Source organism: Octopus bimaculoides, chromosome 20 (assembly GCF_046866305.1).
Source record: "Octopus bimaculoides isolate indiv1 chromosome 20, ASM4686630v1, whole genome shotgun sequence".
NCBI lineage: Eukaryota > Metazoa > Mollusca > Cephalopoda > Octopoda > Octopodidae > Octopus > Octopus bimaculoides.
In genome coordinates this window covers 29150189-29177392 of record NC_142947.1, presented here as the reverse complement: position 1 = coordinate 29177392, position 27204 = coordinate 29150189, and the positions used below count along the sequence as shown (strand labels likewise).

Below are 27204 nucleotides of genomic sequence, written 5' to 3'. Positions count from 1 at the left end.
GTTAGATCAGGTTATGAAAGTTACAGAGAGGGTCATAGCCCAACTAATTAGGGAGCGAATCAATTTAGATGAGATGTAGTTTGGGTTCGTGCCAGGTAAAAGCACTACTGATGCCTTATTTCTAGTGAGACAGTTGCAGGAGAAATACCTAGCTAAGGATAAACCTCTGTACCTGGCTTTCGTTGACATGGAGAAAGCCTTTGACAGGGTCCCCCGATCCCTTATCTGGTGGTCAATGAGGAAACTTGGGATAGAAGAATGGTTAGTGAGAGCTGTGCGAGCCATGTACAGAGATGCTGCCAGTAAGGTGAGGGTTGGAAATGAGTACAGCAATGAATTCCGGGTAGAGGTAGGGGTCCACCAAGGTTCCGTCCTCAGCCCCCTCTTATTTACCATAGTCCTCCAGGCAATCACAGAGGAGTTCAAGACAGGTTGCCCCTGGGAGCTCCTCTATGCTGATGACCTTGCCCTAATTGCGGAGTCACTATCAGAACTAGAGGAGAAGTTTCAGGTGTGGAAGCAAGGTCTAGAATTGAAGGGCCTTAGAGTCAACCTAGCTAAAACCAAAATCCTAATAAGTAGGAAGGTAGATAAAATACAAACCCCTTCAGGTAGATGGCCCTGCTCAGTATGTAGAAAAGGAGTAGGTAGTAACTCTATAAGATGTACCCGGTGCAAGCTATGGACACATAAGAGGTGCAGCAACATCAAAGGCAGGTTAACTAGCAAGTTAGTTTTTGTTTGTGGCAGATGTTGAGGTGCAATAAAGACTGTAAACAAACAGGAAACAACTTCTATCTCATTCCAGGGTGAAAAACTAGAGGTAGTCGATAGCTTCCGCTATCTGGGCGACCAAGTTAGTAGTGGGGGTGGGTGCGCTGAAAGTGTAGCTGCTAGAATAAGAATAGCCTGGGCAAAGTTTAGAGAGCTCTTACCTCTGCTGCTGACAAAGGGACTCTCACTCAGAGTAAAAGGCAGACTGTATGACGCATGCGTACGAACAACCATGCTACATGGCAGTGAAACATGGGCTGTAACTGCTGAGGACATACGTAAGCTCGCAAGGAATGAAGCCAGTATTCTCCGTTGGATGTGTAATGTCAATGTGAATACCCGTCAGAGTGTAAGTATCTTGAGAGAAAAGCTGAACATTAGAAGCATCAGTTGTGGCGTGCAAGAGAGACGATTGCGCTGGTATGGACATGTGGTGAGAATGGATGAGGATAGCTGCGTGAAAAAGTGCCACACCCTAACAGTTGAGGGAACCCGTGGAAGAGGTAGGCCCAGGAAGACCTGGGCTGAGGTGGTGAGGCAAGACCTTCGTACATTGGGCCTCACCGAGGCGATGACTACTGACCGAGACCTTTGGAAATGTGCTGTGCGTGAGAAGACCCGGCAAGCCAAGTAAGATCGTTGCCAGTGCCCCTGGACTGGTTCTTGTGCGGGTGGCACATCTGATGCACCATTTTGAGCGTGGCCGTTGCCAGTACCGCCTGACTGGCTCCCGTAGGATTTTCGAGCGAGATTGTTGCCAGTGCCCCTGGACTGGCTTGTGCGGGTGGCACATAAAAGACACCATTTCGAGCGTGGCCGTTTTCGTGCGGGTGACACGTAAAAGCACCCACTACACTCTCTGAGTGGTTGGCGTTAGGAAGGGCATCCAGCTGTAGAAACTCTGCCAAATCAGACTGGAGCCTGGTGTTGCCATCCGGTTTCACCAGTCCTCAGTCAAATCGTCCAACCCATGCTAGCATGGAAAGCGGACGTTAAACGATGATGATGATGATGATGATATATATATATATATATATGTGTGTGTGTGTGTGTGTTCTTGATATATGTACATGTTCTTGACACCCAGACAGAAGATAAACTTTTTTTATTTTAAATTTTTATAAATTTTTACTGATGTTTCATAAGATGAGATTCATCAAAACCGGTAATATTTTCTTTATTTAATTTTTAAAATCATTTTTATTAAACTCCCTCTTAAATTGAAATGTCTTAGACTTATTTCTGTGCTATTTCCACCTCCATCTTTTGTGTGTGTGTGTGTGTAGATAGATATTTGTTTGTGTATGTGCAATATATACATATATATATATAATAATAATACAAAGAATATGTATGCACGTATACCCACATATATGTACATACTTACATCTACATGTGTATATAGATGCATATCAGGGTACAGGACGTTAGAAAAATGAACTACAGACAACGGAACGAACACATAGGAAAACAGATAGCCACTTGGAATTAATCCTTCGTCAGCTGCCTCTATTCTAACTAAACATTTCGAAGATAAGGCAGAACGTACTCTATAATAGTCTCTTCCTGAGTAGTGGATCGACCCACTAAACAGAGGATTCCAAGGTGGCAAACACAAACCAAGACAGGAAAAAATGGACAGTGAAAACGACATTAAAAAGCCGTACAGCCAAACGCGAATCTGGTATTGAACGCTAGTGATATGACGAAGCTGGACGGAGAAAAGACAGTTCGTCATGCCTTCATAGTGGCAGGAGTGAAAAGAGAGAGTTGACCACAGGTCACACGTGAACAGAGAGGATGGTAGAGGGAGGAAGAGAGAGATGTGTATAGCAGTGAAGTAGAAGCCAGGACAACAGAAGGAAGCAGAGCGAGAGGGGGAGATGGGTAAGAAGAAAGATAGATAGGTAGATAGATAGAGTCGCATCACAAATAAAAAGTCAAACTTACTTGCAAATATATATATATATATATATATATATATATATATATATATATATTTATCTTCGCGATTTCTAAGCTAAGAAACCTCTCTAGCTTCTTTAATCATTCTTCATTGTCTACATCCACCTTCCTTGTACTATTAACATGCCCATCTTTCAATTTTCTTGTAGCGAAGCTAGCCATTTTCTTTTCTTCCATTTCACTATTGTCCACTATTGTCCTTTGCTGCAATTTCTATTCCCCTAACCACTCTTGGTTTTCGTCTCCAACCTTCATTCCTGCAATTTCACACCATCACTATCACAACACAAAATGTCCAGCCACGAAAGCTAAGAAATTCTCTTGTTTTTTGATTGTTCATCATTTCTCTTCATTTATTTAACTTGTATTACTAACATGCTAAATGATCCTTAAATTAACTTCATAACCTTAACGTGAAGCTAGCCTGTATTTACATTTCTTCTTTGCAATGCACCCACCTTACCCACTCCTGTCACCAATACTGGAAACCTCTTCTTTCATACTGGAAGCCCCTTCTGTCATACCGGAAGTCTCCTCTCTCACATCTCTTCTCTTTACCTTTTCCTTCATACTGAAAACCTCCACAGGGCTCTGACTTACTTCTGCTCCAGCAGATCTGCATACCTCCATTCTTCCCTCCATTCCAAACCATCTTCCTCTCACCCACACTCTCTCTCTCTATGTGTGTGTGTGTGTGTGTGTGTATAGACAAATATATAATGGACTAACCTAACCAAATAGCAGCACATTTACTTACTTAATTTGACATTGGCATATTTATATCTATATTTGCAGCTGCAGTAACGCTTATATTTGCAAAGCTTACCTTACTCTCACCCCCAGTAGAGGCAATAATTTTAACTTGTTTGAATGATGATAGGTTAAAAGTGAGAGCAACTGTTATGACATGTCTGGTATCAAACAATCATGGAAACCTTCTTTCCAGGTGCTGAATAACATCTCTCCTTCCTATGTTCCCTCTCACATCCCTTTCCCAGTTTTCAGGGTTGGCACTCTAAATGTAGGCATATTGAAATGTAGATCTAACGAGATTGTAGAGATGCTTGAAAGGAGATGGGTTGATGACTGTTGCATCCAAGAGGTTAGATGGAGAGGAGCTTCAGCCAGGTTCCTCACAGGCAAGACACATATGTATAAAATCTTCTGGGAAGGTAGCAGTGACAGAGTAGGTGGTGTGGACACACTCCTAGCTGAGAAATGGGTGGATAAGGTCATAGAAGTAGTTGAGTACTTAAGCTCAGGCTAGTCTTGCAAAATAGTATAGCTACAATTATATCCACTTATGCCCCACAAACAAGCCTACCAAATGAACAGAAAGACCACTTTTATGATATTCTTCTGCAGGCTACCTCTGAGACAAGTGACAATGATCTCAAATCTGTTGCTGGGGATTTCAATGGGCATATCGGATGGCAGCCTGGTATCTACCGTGGTGTTCATGGAGGCCATGAAATTGGTTCCCAAAACAAAGAGGGAACAAGGCTATTGGAGTTCTGTGATGCGAATAACCTATTGATCTGCAACACCAACTTCAGGAAACCAGCCAGCCACCTGATAACCTATCAATCAGGTGACTCTGATAGCCAAATATATTTCATTCTCACCAGACAGTGGGATGCCTGGTTGCTCTTAAATTCAAGGACTCTCTCTGGTGAAGAATGTACCTCCACCCATAGCATAGGCTAGTCATTAGCGACTTTAGACACCAGGCCAGAACAATGCCAAAAAGCAGGCTAATCTGGAAAAGAAGGACCTGGAAGTTTAAGGACTCTTTATATGGTCAGAGATTTAGGGACATCCTAATTGAGAAGTTTGATGATGGGGAGGACCAGCTGCAAACTTGTGATATAGAGAGCAACTGGGAATTCCTGTGAGACAGCTTGCTGAGTGCCACAGACGAAATCTGTGGCTAGTATAAAGTCCCTTTCAGACCTAGTGTAACATGAGGGCCATTAGAGCAAAGAAACAGGCCCGGAAGAGTGGGGGCAGCAGGGAACTGTATCAGATTGCCAGAAGGGAAGCTAGGAGACAAGTATATCTAGCCAAGGGAGAAGCAGGAAAGAAGAAGTTTGCCTATGTTCAGTGCCATGAGGACCAACAAACTGAAGTATTTTGGATTGCAAGACAATGTGTGAGAGAAAATCGTGATGTTATAGGAGGGAAATGTGTCCATATGGATGATGGTGCACTTGCTTTTAATGATTGTGCAAAGGAAGAGGCTTGGAGATGCCATTATGAATGGTAGGAGGAGAGTCTGCCAAATGTTGACCCAACTGAGGGACCAGCTATCCAAATTGACAGTGCCCTGGTAGATAAAGCAATTAAGGATATGAAGACAGAGAAAGCCCCTGGCCCATCAGGAATCACCGCTAAGATGCTTAAAATATCTGGCAGTGTGGGTTATGGTTTAGTCACCTGTATTGTAAATCAGGTGGTTTATAAAGGAGTCATACCCACTGACTAGTGTAGTAGCACCATAGTCAACTGCTACAAAGGTGAAGGTGATACCTTAGATAGAAATAGTTACAGACGTATCAAATTGTTGGATCAGGTGATGAAAGTTGCAGAGATAGTTGTAGCCCAACTAATCAAAGAGTGAGTTAGTCTAGGTAGGAGGGAAATGTGCAGTTTGGCTTTATGCCTGGTAGAAGCACCACTGATGCTATATTTCTGGGAAGGCAACTTCAGGAGAAATACCTAGCTAAAGATAAACCTCTGTACCTGGCTTTTGTTGACTTGGCGAAAGCTTTTGACAGGGTCCCCCAATCCATTATCTGGTGGTCAATGCAGAAACTAAGGATAGATAAATGGTTGGTGGGAGCTGTACAAGCCTTGTACAGGGATGCTACCAGTAAGGTGAGGGTGGGCAACGAGTACAACAAATAATTCAGGGTACAAGTAGGGGTTCACTAAGGATCGGCTCACGAGCAACAAAGAAATTCAAAATTCAGTCTTCCACAGGAAAGGTGATGCTAACCCTTTTTTGGGACTCAAAAGAGCTTATACTGGAAGACTACCTGGAAAAGGGGTGTAAAATCAACAGTGCAAGATACAGTGCTTTGCTGGCCAACAAACTGAAACCAGCAATTCACACCAAATGCCGTAGCCTATTGTCAAAGAAAATTTTGTTGTTGCATGATAATGCGCACTCACACAATGCATCCAGACTATTGAAACCATTAACCAATTGGGTTTTGAAATGCTGGAACACCCTGCCTACAGCCCAGATCTCACCCCTTCTGACTACCATATCTTTGAACTGCTCAAAGATAATTTACGAGGTCAATGATTTTCTACAGATGAAAATGTGAAGGAAGTGGTGCATAAACGGTTACATGACCAACTGGAAACCTTCTTTTTGGAGGAAATACACAAGCTTGTGGACTGCTGGACCAAGTGCATCGAAAAGGAAGAAGACTATATAGAAAAATTACCTGCTTTTTCATCCCCTCCTTTTGTGTAAATACATTGAAAAGACAAGAGTGCATATCATTTTTTACTCTCCCTCATATATTAACTCTGCAATCTGAATTAAAATACCATCAAGTTAGCCTTTCATCATTTTGAATTGGCAGAGCTGTTGGAGCATTGGGCAAAATGTGTTGTAATATTTGACAACACCTGCAACAACACTGATGTGAAGCTGATCATAGTGAGGACGTTTGATGATTGTAATTAGATGATAGTGGTGTTTGTGTTTGTGGAAGATGATAGATGATAATAATGATGACCAGAAGTTGATCATCATCATCATTATCACCACTGTATAGCTGCATTACATGGCCAACACTATTTATATTAAAAGTGGAGTTCTTTTTATTTAGATAACCATTTTGAAGGCAACAATAGTCATACTCTAAATTTAGACTAAAAAATATATAATTAATTAACATCTACCTAATCCTGTTATATTGGTTTAAAATTTTGGCACAAGGCCAGCAATTTTAGGGAGGGGTTAAGTCAATTACAATTACCCCAGTGTTCAACTGGTACTTATTTTATAGACCCTGAATGGATGAAAGGCAAAGTTGACCTTGGTGTCATTTGAATTCAGAATGTAAAGAAGGACAAAATGCCACTCAGCATTTTGCCCCACACAATAACAATTCTGTGAGCTCACCTCCTTATCCTAATCCTGTTGTATTAATCCATCTGAGATCACCCTTGTTTCTCTGGAACAAAACTACCTGCTTTAAAGTGTACATACCTAAATTAAAAACATTCAATCCTTCCACTTTCTTGATTATTTTCAAAATTAATAAAAAATATGTACAGACAAATTATTTCATTAGAAATATACTCACGCATCAGTTAATCTTATTTTTTTTTAAATTAAAAAGCATGTAGATTCATATTTTATGTAAATTCTTCTTACCTTTGGTTTAATCCATTTCAGGTGACATGGTGGTTCCAACCAAACCCAAGGTGACAAAGCAAAGTGATACATCTGTATTGGTTGAATGGACAATTCCTGATAATGACGGCCTGGCAATCAAGTTTTTCGTTGTACAATACAAGGAAGTTTTCCCAAACAAAAATCATTGGCACACTGAAGATGAACAAATTCTCAGCAAATACCGCAAAGTCACTGTCAATCGTCTTAAACCTGGTTTGTTTGTTTCTTCTTTCTGTTTGTTATTTGTTATTTGTTGCTGTTGTTTAGTCCTAGGTCAGTCATGGTCAAACCATCACCGGCTTTTCTGCTATGATCATCCTGTCTTTTATCTAACATTGTGTACTCAAAATTATATTATCTAATGGTTTTGTGATGATTTCAATGTGTTTATGCAACCTTTGATCACAAGTTTAACTACCCAGATCTCCCCTGGGGCTAAAACAAGAACATTAAATCTAGCGTGCATGGGAAATGAAAAGAGTTTCACCTACCTTCCTCTCTTGTCTTTGTCTGTCTAGTAGTAATCTCTCTAGCAATCCTGCCCTACCCCTGTCACCCGTATAAGCAGCTGCTATTTGACCAACTCAGGAACGAATTCCTTGACGTCCGTTCACGATGCCACCGGTGGGCAAGAAGAGGCCGACCCTTGCCTCTCTCCACCCCACTTCCCCTCTCACGTTTTCTCTTCTGGTTAGTCCCTTGACCATTGACGTCATAGCCCTCTTCTTCCAGCTCATCCCCACATGCTCCCCTGATCTCAAAGATCACATCCTCACTTCACTCCATGTCAAAATCTACCATCCACATGGGTGGGTGCCTTGCACGTTGTGATCTTCTTAAACTGGGAACCTCATTCTCTTCTTCCTCTCCACAATCATCATCTGATGAAACGACAATCCTACAAACATCTAAGACATGACGTGTTTTGGGGAATTGACAGCCATCACTATTCCTCTGTTCCACTGAGTTGTGCAGCATGCCTTTGGTGGCTTGACCCAGACTTCATCTCTCACCTCCATGAAGACAGACCCCTTTCTCTTCTTCAGGGCATCTTGATAGTTTACTTGGATGCTGCCATTCATATTTGAATATCGCTCTATGTGGCAAGACCCTTCAGCCTGTCTGAATCAGGGCGACATGTTGTACCAGAAAACTGCTTCCAGTGGCGAAACATGTCCCCTCTCCGCCATGACCTTGATCATTCGATGGTGTCTCTCCATGATCCCATTTCCTCTCGGCCTGTATACCACTCTGAAAAAGCGGTGCACTTTCCACGTGTCAAGTATCTCCTTCAGCACTTCCAAATGAAACGCTGTGCTGTTGTCCATCAGCAATTCATCCACAGTGCCCCACTCTAAGAGTACCTCATTTAGAATATGTGCCATCTCGTCCACAGTGCCTGCCCTCAATTCCCTCCAAATGGCCATCCAGCCTGGCCCACAGTCAACCATCAAGAGATATGTTCCCTGCCAGTAGCGTGTTTCATCCTCTGCTAGTCGTCTCCAGTTGTGCTCTACCGAAATGTTTCCCTGCTCATGCACACCCAGAGCTGGGTTGATGGATTGACACCTATTGCAATTCTCGACCACCTTTTGGATGCTCCATCTGGTAACATCGGTGTTAATCCTCCTGGCGAGATACAGGGTCCTATCCACACCCATATGATGCATGGTATGCAGTCTCCTTACCTCAGAGTCATTTAACTGACACACCATGGCTACCCCTTGCTTCGATTCTTCCAGCTCCCCTAACCAGGCCTTTTATACCCTGGTTAGAGCATCTGCCTTGTTTTTCTCTGAAGGCACAAAAACTACGTTCAGCTTCAGGCCAAACTTGCCAATTAGCTCTCCTAGAACCCCTAGGCAGTGCTTCTCTAACATTTCTGCAGCCTCTTTGGTTCGCTCCCTCTTCTCATTGGTGATCACCAGTGCTACCCAACCAAGCACGGTGGCCGAATCCATCTAGATTTCGATGGAGTGCAGCCCCCATTTCAAGGCCAAATTCATTCCCTTCAGCACTTCGTCCAACTCAGCAACATTGATGTGGTTGTAGTCATTCGCTTTTCAAAGCCAGGCTACTAGCATCACACTGTGTGGTCCTGTTATCCAATTTGGGCACATGCCAGTTCCCTCTGACTGGGTCTTCCGTTCTCATCATCTCCAGGATCTCTCACATCATTGCCACCAACCCCTCTTCCACCTTGTCACCCCAGTTCTCCCCCTTCTGCTCATCTCTTGGTGTAACTGCATGCCATACACAGCCACTCCACGATCGGGTAGTGACCTACTAATTTCTTGGACATCGAGAACAATTCTCTCCTGCTGACATTGGTACCCAGCTCTGGGATCTCATTCTCCCTGCAAAACACCAACACACCTGTTCTGTCTCTCTGAAGCCCAGTGCAGCTCCTCCAGCCACTGGTTCCAGTGGCTTCGCAATCAGTCTAAATTTCTTCAGATGTCTCACAACCTCTGTGGCAAGCGCTACGGTCTCATCCACTAGGTGTCATCTATGTAAGAACTGATGGCCCTTCTTATCCTACCCACCTTTTCTAGGAAGGATTTAAGCACTGTTACCATGATCTTCAGCACAGAATTCGGCCCCAAACCCAGCCTTGTCAGACAATATGTCAGGCCCTTGTATCACACCAGCTGGTACTGCTACAGTTTGTCGCTCACATGGAGCTGCAAATATGCCGACTTCGGGTCAATGATCATTGCTGCCTTAATTGACTGTCTCCATACATGCAGTGTCTCATTGCAGACGTTGGTCACCTTGCCAACTGTGTGGCACAATACATGACCATTACAGGTAGCACTCCGCTCACCACCTCCTCCTTCTTTAATCCACCTCTCTACCTCTTCTTCAAACTCACTCCTGGCATATCCTTTCAGAGTATGCTGGTAGCAACTCACCCTGTTCTTCAGCATCGGGGGCTCCTCTTTCCAGTGCCACTCTATCATCCACAACTCACCATCAAAATCCTTGTCTTCAATGGTCTAGGCAGTGCAGCTCCTCATGGAGCTCTGCTCCCGCTCACATTCCTGACTCACGGCACCAAACAAAACCACATCTCCTCTAACACTGAAACCACCAAAGTGGTCAGTCGCATCCATCCCCATTACCACATCAATCCCATCTACCACGCCTGCAGCCTTAGTGTTATGCCTTGCACCACTATCTCCACATTGCTGCTGCCCTTGCATTTGATTTCACTGCTGTTGACCGCCCGAACACTACTCATCCCCTTCCATTTCTTTGTCACCCTCAGGGTCACGACAGTTGTTATGCAGCCCGTGTCCATGAGGGCCTTCAACATGTTTCCCCCGACCACGACCTCAACTACGGGGAGTGACTTCACCAACGCCTCTACTGATTCGCAGAGGAAGGTTAAGAGACAGCAACTTCCCTGTGGCCTTTTCCCTGACCTTTCGGAGGATATATCCAGTCTGTTTGCACTAGTAGCAAACCATTCCAGGCTCCACGCAGCCCCTTGCCATATGTGGTCTGTGGAACTTAAAACACCAGCCTGTGAACGGCTGCTGTCATTCCACAGCAGGCCTCTTTCCATCTTACACCAGCATCATGGGCTTCAGCAGCCACCATCACCACTAACTTCTGCCTGGTGTTTTGTGTCAACACATGGGCTTGATGCCATTTTGTTGCCACCTGGCAATTGTTGTAATCGCACCGACACGTCATCAGGAAAGCCATTGTAGAAGGTAACATGACTGCATGTTACCTTCTACAGTCCCTCCCCAGTGAGACCAGACAGCACAACCAGCCTCCATACCTCCACAGCATATTCGTCAACCTGTTCCCCTGTCTATCTGACTGTTTCTAGTTTAGCAAAAGCAGTGTATTCTCCTCTGTGTAAGCCTCTCTCAAGCGCTGCACGATCTTTGCCACACTCAGTTGTTTTAAATCCATTTCGAGGTACAGTGCCAGTGCACTCCCCTCCAAATACGGCACCATCACTGCCAACCCTTATCTTCACTGCCATCATATATTAAGGGGACAACATCTGTATGCAATTGCCGAAATAGCTTGTCGTGCATGGGAAATGAAAAGACGTTCACCTACGTTCCTCTCTCATTCTCACCTGTCTAGTAGTAATCTCTCCAGCGATCCTGCCCTACCCCTGTCACCCAGTATAAGCTGCTGCTATCTGACCAACCCAGGAGTGAATTCCCTGACATCTGTTCACGATGCCTCTGGTGGGCAAGAAGAGGCCGACCCTTGCCTCTCTCCCCCCACTTCCCCTCTCACACTTCCTCTTCCAGTCAGTCCCTTGACCATTGATGTCATGACCCTCTTCTTCCCGCTCATCCCCACAAAATCAATGATTAAGTAAATTGAAATCAAAGTTTGTAATATAGTGTGGCATAGCATTTTCTTATATTTTTCTATTTTCAGATGCCACCTATAAATTCCGAATAGTGGCAGTTTATAGCAATAATGACAATGCTCCAGGAGACAACTCTGACCCTTTTATATTGGTATCTGATGGTGATCACAGCTCAGTAAAGCGCTTAATTGAGGGACCAACAATTGTCAAAGTTGAAGAATTAGTTGTTGACAAAATTTATGCCATAGTTGTTGAATGGAAGGTAAAGATTTCATGTTTACAGTTAATCATAATATTTGATGTTTAGAGAAAGTAGATTTCATCTAAGGCTGTGAAGATTTGTCATATTTCTTCTAATACTTAACATTTTGATACCATCTCATCTGTATCTAGCCACAGGTATCCTGTAAGAAAAATACCTGAAGAGAGGTTACAGGAAACCACCTTTGTATTCTCCCTCAAAAATTCCATAACAAGTACATAGCACTTGTCATGGAGGTCATCGAGAATCATCAGCCTGATGACATAGAAATAGTATTTACTCGTGGTCAAATTTTAATATTTTGAGGAATAGTTTTGTACAGGGTTATAAGTTTAACTAAACTCAACCAAAGATTTAATCCTTCTCAGCTCTGTTGCAAAACTTTCTTGTGTTTAGGCTTGGATCATAGGGCCAAATATGAGAAGGCTGAATTTCAAAAGACCTAAAAATCAGAATATACAAATATTGGGAAAATGAAAACTCTGAACAGTGAGTTTTGAAATAAGGGACAACATTAAACAACATTAAAAAGCATTTATTTAATTTTAAAGGGGTAGTGATTTGAGAAACATAACATATTGACTATTTTTTGTGCTACATCAGGTAAATGAGAAATATGATCTTAAAAATATTTACCATTTTAAAATTGAGTTTATTTGAGAACTATGCCAAAATAAAAGGTAAGTGAGATATCATGAACTTACTAAAAAAGATAAGTACATTGCAAGATATGATATCAAAGACATGAGTGGAAACTCAAATGATTTATTTCTTTCATTATTGCAAATTTTTCTTCTTTTCTTTTACTACAAATGTGAACATACCAAACTATTAAAAGGCTGAATTTGAATATGCACTTGCATATCTTTTCCCTTCATTCTTTCACTGTATCATCTCAATATATAAAATTTCACCCCTTTAATCATTTGTTATCTTTGTATTGTATTGTGGTTAGAAGTTTGCTTCCCAACCACATAAGTCTAGGTTCAATTGCATTGTGTAGCACCCTGGGTAAGTGTCTTCTACCATAGCCTTGGGCCAACTAAAGCCTTTTGAGTGGGTTTGATAAACAGAAACTGAAAAAAGCCCCCCACATGTTTATTCTGCCTAAATATAATTATTTCTCTTGATTAAGCAGAAAAACAGTTTTTCTAAGGATCAGGAATATAATGAATTGAATCATCCTGAGCACTCTAAAGGGATGAAACTGATCCTGGTCAAATTTGAATGCATACAAATTAGATATAGAATGACAAATCAAAATATATTAAGTCCACTTTTGTTTGCTCTTATATAAAAATTGGGCACCAATGATAAGAAACTGAACTGTGTATACTTAATATAAATACTAAAAACTTAGGTTTCTTATTTTCTCATTTCAGTATATTCGATTGAAATCTGTTCCAATCAGTGGTTTTATAATTTTCTACAAACGTTACCATTTGGATGTATCTTTTACCAACATAACCCTCTACAAGCCTGTGCTGCGTAAACACATCATTAAAAACTTGGAGCCTGGCACTGATTACAGAATTAAGATGGAGTGTTTTAACAAACATGGTTACAGTAAATTCAGTAACAAAGTAGTTAAACGGACATCTCGTAAGTTCTTCTCATTTTCTCCTCTCGTCAACTTTTATTCTGGCTTCTTTCTATCTTCTGGGTTTTTTTTTTTTTCTAGTTACCTCCTCATTTGTCTTTTTTCTAGATTCTAGTTTCTTCATCTTATTCTTACTTCATCTACTTTCTTCTTATTGTTTCTCTGTTCTTCCATTTCTTTTAGCTCCTTCTTCTCTTTCCTCCTTCAAGATTTTTTTCTACTTTCTTTTTCAGTTATATTATGAATGTGTGTTGCACTTCCATGTGTATACATATGCATGTATTTATGTATATATTTATACATGTTATTGTATCTTTCAGCTGCTGAAGATTCATCATCATCGTCATCATCATCATCATCATCATCCAGTCCATCATCATCCAGTCCATCATCATCATCATCATCCAGTCCATCAAATTATGATCCAAGCAAGACACAAGTTACTACACTCCAAAATAACAACCATCATGATCATAACAGTTTCCAGTCTAGTGGAGAATTACTTTATAAGATTTTAGGTGGAATTCTCTCAGTAATGGTTCTTGTTCTCCTTGTTCTCATAGTCATGTGTTGTATTCGACAGAGACAACCACCATTTCCAAGAGGTGAGTATTATTGGAAAGCATTTCACAACAATATTGCGTAAGGCTGAAGGTATGGCTGAAGGTATGGCTGAGTGTTTAGAAGTTTGCTTTGTAGTCATGAGGCTGAGTCCACCACTTCTTGGCACTTTGGGCAAATGGTTTTCATCATAGACCAAAACTGTTTGGAAAACCCTTTGGATGGATTGACTTCAAAGATCTGACCTTGTCACATATTGTGTTATATGATTTAGCCTAGGAATTACATTAAAGGTACACTGTGGAGTACTCAGCCATGTAACTATTAATTTAATGAGTAAAGCTTGTCAAAATCAATATATTCAGCAATATCTTTTTTTTTTTCAACAAATTTTTCATAGCCATTTTAAGAGAACCACATGTGATGAGATAAAATACGGGTGGGGCAGTGAGGACGGATGTTTTTGAAAAATTCACAAAATCATTAATTTTAGTTGCAAACAAATTTTATTGACACCAATGTATTTGTATTGTATTAGCATTTGTCAAAATCAGGCGTGGAAAACAACATCCATCATGTGGTGTCCGTTTTCATTTATGCATTTCTGAAGGCCTTTTTGGAAGTTGGCCTCCAATCTCTCCAGCATTGCTCTGTCGATTTGGGCAACTTCCATGTGAATAGCTTCCTTCAAATTGTCCAGTGTATGAGGTTTATGCACATACACACGTGCCTTGAGGTTTCCCCACAAAAAATAATCACACATGGCTAAATCAAGAGACCAAAGGAGCCGGGGAACGTCAGCAATCCTGGAAATGAGGCAGTCACTGAAGAGAGGGTGAAGAACGTCCATTAATGCTCTGGCTATGTGGGCCATCGCCCAATCCTGCTGAAACCACACACATTGAATAAGCATACGTTTTTGTCATAATTCAGGCTCAAAGAAGTTGTTTATCATCTCAATGTAATGCTCGGAGTTCACATTCTCATTATTGCCTTCAAAAAGTAAGGACCAATTGACGGCAGCTTTTTCAACAGCACACCAGACCGCCACTTTTGGGTTGTGCAGTGGTCTTTTTGTGCAGTTCTCTCAGATTTTCAAGAACCCAGTAACAACAGTTCTGTTGATTCACCATGCCACTGAGATGAAAATGAGCTTCATCACTCATTAACAAAATGAGGTTGTCATTTACCTCAAACATTGATTCTATATGATGTGCAAAGTTAAGCCACTGTGCATAGCCCCATGGTTTCCACTGTTGCCCAATGACCAATTTGTATGGGTGGAAATGCAGGTCTTCATGCAAAACACACCTTACTGATTGATTACAGATGTCAAGTCCAGTGGAATCCCTCCAAGCAGAATGATTCGGATTCCATATCGAACCTTGTTTAACATGTTCCACATTTTCCAAGGTCTGTACCTTTCGTGGCACCCCCCACCAGTCTCCTATTCATTAGTTTACCTCATGTACGAAGTGCATTCACCCAACGTAAGATTGTGTTACTGGTGGGAACAGCCTGATTTCGGTGAATGTTGAAGTGGCGATGAAACTCATGCTGAACAGACTCTTTATTCTTCTTGTAACTGTCATAGGCAAACACATGATGCTCTATAGTCTAAGGTGCCATGGCTTTACTTGAAAAGAAAAGAAATGCTAAGGCACCACAGACTGAATGGTACCTGTCAGACATATGTCCCTCCCCCTGGGGCTGAGTAATAACCATTTCAAAAACATCTGTCCTCTCTACCCCACCCGTTACCTTAGCATTATTTTGCCCATCTTTATGTTCTGAGTTCAAATGGGGTCAAATTTGCCATTCATCCTTTCGGGGGTCAATATAAGTACCAGTTGAACACTGAGGTCAATGTAATTGACTTTTACTCCACCCCAACAAAAATTGCTAGCTTGTGCCAAAATACTGATTTTTGTTGGTGTTCTACCTTCGCACTTGTATCTGCCTTTCTTATTTCCCCTTCATTTACTTCATCTTTCTCTCTCTTGTTGCTCATCTTGAATTTGCTATGGCGTGATTTGTTGTTGTTGTCGTTGTTATGATGATGATGATGATAATAACAGCGAGCTGGCAGAATTGTTAGCATGCCAGGCGAAATGCTTAGCAGTGTTTCATCTGCTGCTACATTTTGAGTTCAAATTCTGCCATGGTCGATATTCATCCTTTTTGGGGTCGATAAATTAAGCACCAATGAAACACTGTGAATTAAGTATCAGTGAAACACTGGGGTCGATGTTATTGACTAATCCTCTCCTCCCAAATTTCAGGCCTTGTGCCTTTCTTAGAAAGGATTATTATTATTACATGCTATATTAGCAGGGATGTGGTCTTGAGGTTTGGTGACAACAAACCTCTTCAAATCTCAAGAATCTTTCTTTGGATTCTTGTAGAGTACAAGATCGCATTTTTCTGCAGGTTAGTAATTTCAGTATCCTTCAGACTCTCAGATGGTAGTTTGGATATTGTCCTGATTATTATTATGATTCATTATTATTGAATGCAACAATCTGGCAGAATCACTAGCATGATGGGCAAAATATTTAGTGACATTTCATCTATACTTATGTTGTGAGTTCAAATTCTGCCAAGGTCGACTTTGCCTTTCATCCTTTCAGAGTCGATAAAATAAGTGGTAGTTGAGCACTGGGATCAATGTAATTGACTCATCCCCACCCCCAATCTTTCTGGCCTTGAGCCAAAATTTGAAACTATTATTTATTATTATTATTAAAGATGGTGAACTGAGAGAATTGGAAAAGTGTCAGAAAAAAATCCTTTGCAGTGTTTGTTTTAGCTCATTACATTCTGAGTTTAAATACCATCAAGATCTATTTTCAACTCTCTGAAGTCAATAAAATAAAGTACTAGTCAAGTACAGGAGTTGATGTTGCTGGCTAACCCACTCCTCTTAAAACTGCTGGCCTTGTGCCTTAATCAGAACCCATTGTTATAGTTGTTGTAGCTGTTATTATTATCATTGTTTTTATTTTTTCATTTGTTTTTTAATTAAAATTCTAAACAGTTTATATTTTTCTTTTGAACGTGTTTAGCATCATATTATAAAGAATCACTGAGCAGAATGAATGGCTCTTTGAGTAATGGTTCCCACCATTCCCACCATAACCAGTACTGTCAACACAGTCCCATACAACCAACACCAAAGTCTTACACTGTCACTGACCTAATTGATGGCTATACTTCAGCACCTATATCTTCAAAACCTATGGTAATTTATTAGATATCTATCTAAAACTTTTACTTTCTCTCTTTCTTTCCTTCTCCCCATTTCTCTCTCTCTCTCTCTCCCATTTTTTGAAATCCATGTGTGTTAACAGACAGCTTTAATATGCTCATGTTCATCAATACCTTATCTACTGTAAATTTTCACACTACTACTACTACTACTGCTGCAACAGTAGCAGTTATGTATCTTTGATAAGTTATAAATTGCAACTATGTAGATAACCTCTGACCCAAGTGAATAAGTATTTTTTAGTCAGCAAAGAGAACAAAGTGTGGAATGAGACTTCGAAAAGGAAAGAAGGTGAATGGAGTGTGGGGTGGGGTGGAGGAAAGAATAACGATTGAAGGAAGTTAGAAGTTAGGTTAGCTAGTCTAAATGTGGTTAAAGTTCTTTAATTAGCCTAAAAATAGTTTTACACTAGTCATACTAACAAATTTGTAGAACTAATCTTGGAAAATACAAATGAAAGGAATTTGTGTAGTGAGATTACTTAAATGAAAACTGAAACTACCCAAGGCTTTGCACATTTACAAAAGTCATCATCATCATCATCATTTAATATCCATTTTCTGTGCTGGCATGGGTTGGACGGTTTGCCCAGGCTCCATTCATCTATTTTGGCATAGTTTCTATAGTTGGATGCCCTTCCTAATGCCAACCACTGGGTGCTTTTATGTAGCACCAGCACCCACAAGACTAGGATCTTTTGGCTAAGTGAGGAATGTAGAGGACATGCCTGTATGCATAAATAGCCAGAATTTTACTTGAGAAGACACACCGTCTTCTCAAGCACAGCAAACTGCCAGAAGTCTCGGTCCCTTGCCATCTCATCTATAAGGCCCAACATCTGATGATCTTTTCTTACCACTTCATCCCACATCTACTTGGGTCAATCCCTTCCACATGTTCCCTCCACACTTAGAGATCAGCATTTCTTTATTTAGCTGTCCTTGTCCATGTGCATCTCATGACCATACCAGTGCAGAAGGATCTTGCACATTACATTTGATGCCTCATATACCCAATTTTTCTCTCAAATCACTTACACCCTGTCGTACATGCACACTGACATTGCTCATCCAGTGAAGCGTGCTGACTTCATTTCTTTCAAGCATTCACATGTCCTCAGTAGCTACAGCCCATGTCTCACCGCCATGTAGCATAGCTGTTTATACGCAGGCATCATACAATCCGCCTTTCATGCTGAGGGAGAGGCCTTTTGTTACCAACAAAGGTAGCAGCTCTCTGAATTTTGTCCTGCCTGTTCTTAATCTATCAGCTACACTTTTGGAACTACCTCCTCCATTGCTAACTCGGTCACCAAAGTAATGGAAACTGTCTACCACTTCTAAGGATACCCCTGGACATTTGAGTGGGGATCTGTACATTCCTGGTGTTTAATGCACCTGCACGTCTGCCACATATAAAGACTACTTTCTCTGCTGAACTTCCTATGATACTGTTGCATCGCTTATATATCCATAATTTGCACTGGGTACACCATACGGAGTTTCTACCTACACCTTTTCTACATATCAAGCAGGGCCATCTCCCTGAAGGGATAAGTGATTTGTCTGTTTTCCTACTTACTAGGACTTAGCTCTTTGCTAAATTAACTCTAAGGCCCTTTTGATTTCAGATCTTGCTTCCTCACCTGAAAATTCTTCTCTGGTTCTGCCAGCTCACAATCTGAAAAATATTGTATCTTTCACCTCTCCCCTTGTCTTTGTATAACTTATATATCCCTATCCCATTTTTTTTTTTCTTTGTAAACCCCCCGCTTTATATCTCTTCATGTTTTTATACATCCCTTTGAGCTATAGAGCTAATAAAGAAAAATTGTTTTTTTTTAATTGCCAAAATCATTCTTTTCATTTTTCTTTTTTTCCTTTGTTCGTTTAGTATCCTGGTCATGTTGGCAATCATGTACATGAAGATATGTACAATCATTCTGTAGGAGATTCTAACTGTAATAATATTGATCAGTCTAAAAGTCCACAAATTATGCAAGTTAAGCATACAGGTAAGTCTTATTGATTCATATCTTTTCGGAGCTCATGAGTTCTATTTCTTCATGGTTTCTTTTTCTATTGACTTTGTCCTCTTGAATGTTCAATACTGCATGCCAATAAAATGTTACTATAGTAACTCAAAAAACAACTAATATTACTAAATCTTTTGTTCTCATAGTTCCATTTTCAATGGTTGACCAATCCTGCAGCCCAGTTTAACACCAGGTTGTTTGGTTCCATTAGCTGTATTGACATTGTTGTCAGCATTCAGACCAGAAGCTTGAATCCCCACTCATATTTTTCTGCAGATATTTAAGCTGGTCATTAGCCCCATCAGTCCAACGATTCTGGGAAAACAAGACAGCAAAACTCATGAACACTGTCTCTTTTACCCTGATTGACTTAAATAAAAAACAAATTCTGGTGCCATTCAACACCATGAAATGGGAGGGGTCTATTAATGAAGCTGTAGGTGGTGTTGTGTTAAGCAATGTCAATCTGCTTTAAAATCTGTGGTGGTCAAAATTTGAAAGATATAATTTATCAAGAAGTGATTCTGGTGGTTGTGGTGGTCACTATCTAAAAGTTTGTAGAAGATTTATCGAAGGGTGATTTTGCTGGCAATGATTGTTGTGTTAATACTAATTGGAACCAAAGAGCAATGAAATACTTAGCAAATTATTTCTTCCTACATGCCTATACTCAGATTAAAAGTGGTTAAATTCAGTTTTTGAACAAAATCATGTCCTTATATCAGGAAGATAAATTCTTCAAACTTTCCAATTGATTAATTGTGAAATAAATCATTATTTCTAATGGGAAAAATTTTCATTTACACTTAAATTATCAAGTTCTCTTTATAAAGTGTTTCATTTCATAACCTTCATCAAATTCATCCCTATTATTTCATCTTCTGCAATAGAAAAGTATATTGTAAATCTCTCTCTCTCTCTCTCTCTCTCTCTCTCTCTCTCTCTCTCTCTCTCTCTCTCTCTCTCTTTCTCTCTCTCTCTCTCCCTCTCTCTCTCTCTCTCTCTCTCTCTCTCCCTCTCTCTCTCTCAATTCTAAAGAGATACTTATGAAATCTTTCAGGAACAAATAACCATCAGCATGCTAATTGCACTAAATTAGAAAAACTGAAACCTGGTGGTTCTTTAAATGGTCTAGAGCGTATACTGCCAGGTAATAAACCAGGACATTTGATGTCCTCTTCAAACAGTGTCAATCACAGCTGTGGCTCATATGAAAACATGCCCACTATGTCAAGTAACAATTGTTTATTCCATCCACAAGAGAATTCTATGGTTCCAAATACTAATGAACATTCACAACCTTCTGATAACTTTCTCATAATGAACTCACACAACTCAAAACCTAAGAAGAAACGACAGAGGCAGTATACATATGAACACTCAACACGAGACCAAGCCACCAACACTGACCTCAGTAGTAATGGTAAGTTACAATTCTTCTTATTTCTTTTCAAGCAAGATTATGGTCTGGTCATAGACTGGAGAGCTTACTTGATCCAGACCTCAGAGTGGTTACATTAGTTAGAAACAGGCATCTGTCATCCACTGGTAGGAATGCTAAAATGATAACTAAGTAGTTCTGGTGATTATCCAGTTTCCATTTCTTTAGTCTGTCTCTAGTCAGTCTCTGTTGGCATTTGCACCGGTATTTAAGCCAATGAGAAAATAAGTGAATGTTCAGCTGATCTACTAGAAATAACTGTCAAATCACTCAAATTACTATCTTTAAAAAAAATGCAAAGATAATATAGTCCTAGATAGATACACTGTCTCTAAAAAGATCTCCCTTAAACGACATCATTATTTGTACTTCTTTTATTTTACAAAATTAAGATAAACAAAGTTCTTTTTTAGTCTAAAATATACTCTCCTTCATTTTCTTCAATACTCTACCATCTATCTGGTAGACTTGCAAGGTCCCTCTTTCAAAAATCAGTTCTCTGTGAAGAAAAATATTCCTCCAGTAATATTCTGGCCTCGTCTACGAAATTCATATTTTTTCCATCCAAATGATTTTGAAGACTGTGGAATAAATGATAATCAGATGGAGCAATGTCCAAGGAATATGGTGGGTGGGGCATTGTTTCTCATTCAAACTGCTCCAGCCTTTGGAATGTCATCCTTGCTGTATGTGGCCGAGGAATATCCTGATGGAAGAACACCTTTCGTCTTGACACCAAAGATGGTCGTTTTTCTTCTAGCACTGACTTAAGTAGCTCAAGCTGCTCACAGTAGATCTCCTTTGTTATCATTTGGTTTTTGTTTGATAGTTCAAAGTGGACTAAACCTTTCATAACCCACCAAACAGATAACAACACCTTACGTGGATGAAGACCTTGGGTGCTGGTGTTTCTCACTGCCTTCAGCGCTTAACATCTTTATAGAGAACCCATTTCTCATCACTGGTTCATTCATGAGATGTGACTGCAAAGAAGAGCACACATTCACTCTCTGTGTTCGATTAGACTTGGAAACTTTGTGAGGAACCTATTGACCCAATTTGCTGACTTTTCCAATTGCACACAGGTGTCAATGAATGCCTGAATGACCAAATCCAAGCTTCTCTGCTAGTTCCTCAACAGTTATGATGGGATTTTGTTCCTCCAGGGTTTGCAAGACGTCCTCATCAAGCTCTATAGCCCTTCCAGGACGAGGCTTGTTTTCTAGGTTGTAGTTTCCGGCTCAGAATTTCTGGAACCACCATTAACACTGGCTTACACTTATTGTCCGATCTCCATAGCGAGTTGAAATTACCATGCCTTCAGAACAGAAGGAAAGGACCATGTGCGCATGCTAGAAATAACAGTAAACTATGAATGTCATTCTTAATTTTAATTTCAATTTTATTTTATTAATAGCCCTCTTCTCTTCTCACATATTTTGTACTCATTTTTGATAAGGTTTTTCAAAAAAACCAAAACATGTAATGTAAAAACCCCCCCAAAAAATTTTTTTATAGTGGCATTTTCATTTTTATTTATCTTTATAATATATATATATATATATATATATATATATATATATATATCAAAAGGGTTAGAGAGCTAAGGTGTTAGAGATAAGAGAAAAAGCTGTGAAGTTTTGGAAAGAGAATAGATATGTCTTATGGCATCTTGAGTTGTACTGGAAGCAATATACAGAACGCAAAAGATCCACTATTATCCTTCACAACATTTGCGGTATAGTAGCAGGAGAGGATGAAGAGGAGATTGTGATCAGAATATGAGTTATAAGGGCATAAGTGATAAAAATGAGGGCAACAGAAATATGGGTAACAATAGCACGGATAACAGACAAATGAGTGATAGAATGACTAAGAGGGGCAAATGGTAGGTGTGTTAGAGGGATGAGAGGCTATCAAGAAACTAAAGCTAGAGTCTTGACAGTATATACACACACACGCACACACAAATTTTTGTATGTACCATAACCTAACAGTATGTGCCTATATATACTCATATACACCTACATATACAGAAATTTAAACCTCTATTTTGCCATTTATACAAGCTTAAACATCTGTTTCTAAACAGGCAGGTCTTTTCTTACACAGCATGTCCCCATCAGCACAATGCTTCATCATTTCTTCTGTGAGATGCAACAGCTTCAGGTCTGTTTTCATCACTTTGTCCCATGTCTTCCTTGGTCTCTCTCTTCTACAGGTTCTATTTGTTTTGAACATATGGCACTTCTTTACAGAGCTCTCCTCCTCCAGATTCAACACATGCCCATAATAACAGTTTTGACACTATATCTGATTCCTCCTCTGTTCAATTTTTCTCTCAGCTGATTTGTGCTCCAACATTCATACACACAAATATTAGTCACCTAGTGGATTGTGCTTGCATCAGCTCTTTCTCATGAAGAAACTGTAAATTGACCTTTAGTAGTTTTGATATACTGCAGAAAATATGTCTTTTGTCCTCTGATTTTAATGCATCTTAACACACACACACATACCCTTTTACTGAATCTACTATTTGGAACTCCAATTCCTTTTTGCATTTTTCATTCACCAGCAACTAAACAGTTGCCCAGTTTAACCATCACCTGACCTTTCGGTGTCTTTACTCTAAGTCTAGGCCTCTAGTTTCAGGGTGATTCCTTTCCTTCTTTCTTTCATTATTCCCTTTCATTGAGCCGTCATTGCCAGATTACCTTTGCTGTTTGTAAGACATTTTAGCCAACTGTAAATTAGACAAGATGTTCACATCAGCCAATTGTAGGTTACCTCAGTAAAGGTATTTGTTGTAATTGTAGCATTGTTATATTTTCTTAATTTCAAATTTTATAATTTTATAAAATTTTATAATTTATAATTTTATAATTTCTTTTTAATTTCAGAAGGCACTCTGGAATTTTCTCCTTTGAAGAAATCGCCATCCATACCCGATAAAGAACTCATTTCTTCAGCATACAGTTTGTCCAATTCAAAACCAAGTATGCAGACACTAAATACAGACACTCCTATATTAGAAGAAAATGTTTGTTGAGGGTTAATCAACTTTATAGTTCTTACCAAGAATTTATTATCCTAACCCAAAGAATGTTCAACAATGTACATGTGTGTGTTGCATGACTTGTAATGTAACATAACCTACACAGCTTGTTCAGAATTTGAAAGCAAAACATACAGGTTACACCTTGTAACAGTTTTAAACACATCATCATCATTCTCATATCATCCCCATCATCTTCATCATCATAATCATCATTGTCATCTTTTATAAATATCATATCACTGAAGTATAATAAAAAAAATGTTTTGAGGAGTAAAATTAAATCTACAAAATAATAAGAGAAAAGACAAGAAGTTTCCAGAAAATTTTTTTTTTCATATCTCCTGCAATATCTGCTTTTTGTTATTGAAGTAGATTTTGACTCCCAAACAGGATTATCAAAACTTCTGAAATACTAATACTACTAATGATAATATCAAAAAAGAAAAAAAATACAAAAAGAAAAGACAGTAAGTAAATAGAAAGGATTGGGCAAAATAAATAATTCAATAAAAAAGACAAAACTAAAAAAAAAAAAAGAACCAAGAAATTTGTGATTCTTTCCTCATACAGAGAAATATATAATTTGATAGCATTTTGTTAATTTATGTAAACAATTCAAAAATTGTCTTCAGAAGCTGAATCTTTGAGTAATAGAATGGAATGAAAAGAGTAATTGTATATGCCCTTGAGGATATATATATATATTAACATCACCATTGTTGTCATTGTTTTAATGTCCACTTTTCCGTGCTCAAGTGGGTCAGACAGAATTTATTGTCAGATTTTCCACAACTGAATGCTCCTTCTGTCATCAAACTGCACCTGTTTCCATGCAAGGTAAAATTTCCCCATGACAAAAAGTTTTCATGGAAGATTGGAAATGGAAAACACTTCTTGCATGATAGTGACACGTTTTTACAACTATCATGCAAAGTCAAAGCTATAAGACAGTAACAAACACATGCATGCATATATATAATGTGTGTGTGCATGCATATCTTTTATCTTTTACTTGTTTCAGTCATTAGATTATGGTCATGCTGAAGCACCATCCTGAAGGTGTTCATTTAGTTAAATGAATCAACTATAATAATTATCTTTATAGCCTTATTCTCACTTATGGGTACGTAAACAAACCAACACCAGTTGTCAAGTGGTGGTGAGGGACAAAAACACATAGACACACACAGACATATGCATATTTATATATAATGGGTTTCTTTCAGTTTCCCTCTGCATGATCCACTCGCAAAGCTTTGGTCAGCCTGAGGCTATAGTAGAAGATACTTGCCCAAGATATATATCATATGCACATACACATAGATATACATGCATATTTATACATACATATATATATATATATATATATCATATATGGGTGCAAATAACATGAAATACATAAACAAGAAAAAATGGAAAACAAGACAAGTAAACATATAGAAAGAATGCTTCATCAGCTGTCGGCTGTCTATCTACTCCTCATTTTGAGCATTCAATGACAATATGAGTCTTCAAAGACAGTTGCTCCCATATATTCTAAAATAAAATTTAGGATTTAAGAAGGGTCAAAGCTGGGAACAAAAAAATGACAGTGGAGACATACAAGGAAACTAAAAGAAAACAAACATGGAGGGTTGTTAGACCAGAACAAAAGAAAAATAGTGAACGCTGGGAGAAATATCTACTCAGAAGTTTAAAAGAGTGGATGTGTTTTTCTCTTTTCAAAAGAGATGTTACCCCGCCCCAATGTTCACTATTTTCCTCTCATTCTGGTCTAACAACCCTCCATGTTTGTTTTCATTTGGTTTCCTTGTATGTCTCCACTGTCATTTTTTTGCTCCCAAATTTGACCCTTCTTAAATCCTAAATTTTATTTTAGAATATATGGGAGCGACTGTCATTGAATGCTCAAAATGAGGAGTGGATAGTCAGCCAACAACTGAAGAAGGGTCCTTTCTATATGTTTACTTGTCCTGTTCTCCATTTTTTTCTTGTTGTTTATGTATTTCATTCGGTTTTTTTCCCTTGTTTGTTTATGTATTTCATGTTATTTGCACTGTTGGTGACATCCTGTACCCTTATATTATTTAATTGAACACAATGCATCCATTTCCAAATAAGTATATATATATATATATATATATATATATATATATATATATATATATACATATATATATATATATACTTTATTTAAAAACAGCAGAAATATAACAAAAGACTGTTACTCTGAGTTTCCCGTTCATCGGACAGTTTTGTTAAAACTGTGCGATGAACGGGAACGGGAAACTCAGAGTAACAGTCTTTTGTTATATTTCTGTTGCTTTTAAACAAAGCATATTACTCTACCTCTGGTATTTGAGTACTCTTTTTTCCACCTTGTTGCACATTTCATGTGCTTACTCCGGTATATATATATATATATATATATATATATAATATGTGTGTATATATATTATGTATGGATGTATATGTATATATTTTCACACACACACGTGCATATATATATATATATATATATATATGTGTGTGTGTGTATATATATGTATATGTATATATGATTCTTTGAAATATTTGAAAACGGGTCCAATAAACATATTCTATATTTTATGAAGGGCAATTTTTCTTTACAATGAGTTATTGAAACTTGGTTTAAATGTCTGCATCTGCATTCCATTAGAAAATTGAGCACACACATACACACACACACACATTCATATAATTTGTAAACATCTAATTATTACAGTGGGAAAATTATCAGAAAAACCATTCTTATTCATTTCAATGGATGGACAAGCAGATTTGACCACTGTAGTTGTTCATTGCTACAATTCAACTAATCTATGAATACTCTGTTTAAACACCACTTATATAACACCAAATCATGAACTGAAACAGCTTTCATATGGCCACTTGGCTTGCTTGATAGAAACAGCAAAGCCAAATCTTCTTCAAATCATATTCAGCCTGTCTTAGGAATGGGCAAGGAGAAATACATTAGAATGAATAGGCCTAACTATACAAGAAAAGAGATGATTGTCATGGATGGAGATATCTTTGATCAGAGCTGATAAGTTGTTGAAATACCAATAACGAAAACTTGTACTTGATTTAAGATAGATCACTTATGTATAAATTGTGATATAAGTGGGCTGTGAGAGGAGATTACATTATAAGATTAATAAATTCAAGTTGGTCCTTCTTTACTAATATGAACTTCAAAATCTCAACAAGATTTTATTTTTATTTTTTATTTTTGTCCTGATTGTCATATCTGGAAGATTATTGAACAATAACCATTATCTCTGTGAAATAAGACTCAAAGCTTTGAAGCTATGTGAAGATAAAAACTTATATATGTGTAAGCATATATATACATGTGTGTGTATGTGTATGTATTGGGTCATACCATAAATAATGCAGTTTTTTTCAATTACATGAACTAAAAATTGGAGTGGGACAGAATAAACTA

General features: G+C 38.9%; 1 protein-coding gene across 2 annotated transcripts in view; it reads left to right on the top strand.

The window, feature by feature from the left end:
- Positions 1 to 24268, top strand: part of LOC106874719 (interference hedgehog) — a 325926-nt gene extending 301658 nt beyond the window's left edge. For both annotated transcript variants that reach the window (XM_089338298.1, XM_089338297.1), the window contains exons 11-18: positions 7157 to 7369; positions 11573 to 11766; positions 13149 to 13368; positions 13687 to 13971; positions 16993 to 17168; positions 19089 to 19209; positions 20291 to 20653; positions 23575 to 24268. In XM_089338298.1, coding sequence (XP_089194424.1) covers positions 7157 to 7369; positions 11573 to 11766; positions 13149 to 13368; positions 13687 to 13971; positions 16993 to 17168; positions 19089 to 19209; positions 20291 to 20653; positions 23575 to 23723 — 1721 coding nt within the window. In that variant the 3' untranslated portion in view covers positions 23724 to 24268. The remainder of the gene's footprint in view (positions 1 to 7156; positions 7370 to 11572; positions 11767 to 13148; positions 13369 to 13686; positions 13972 to 16992; positions 17169 to 19088; positions 19210 to 20290; positions 20654 to 23574) is intronic.
- The last annotated feature ends 2936 nt before the right edge of the window (positions 24269 to 27204 follow it).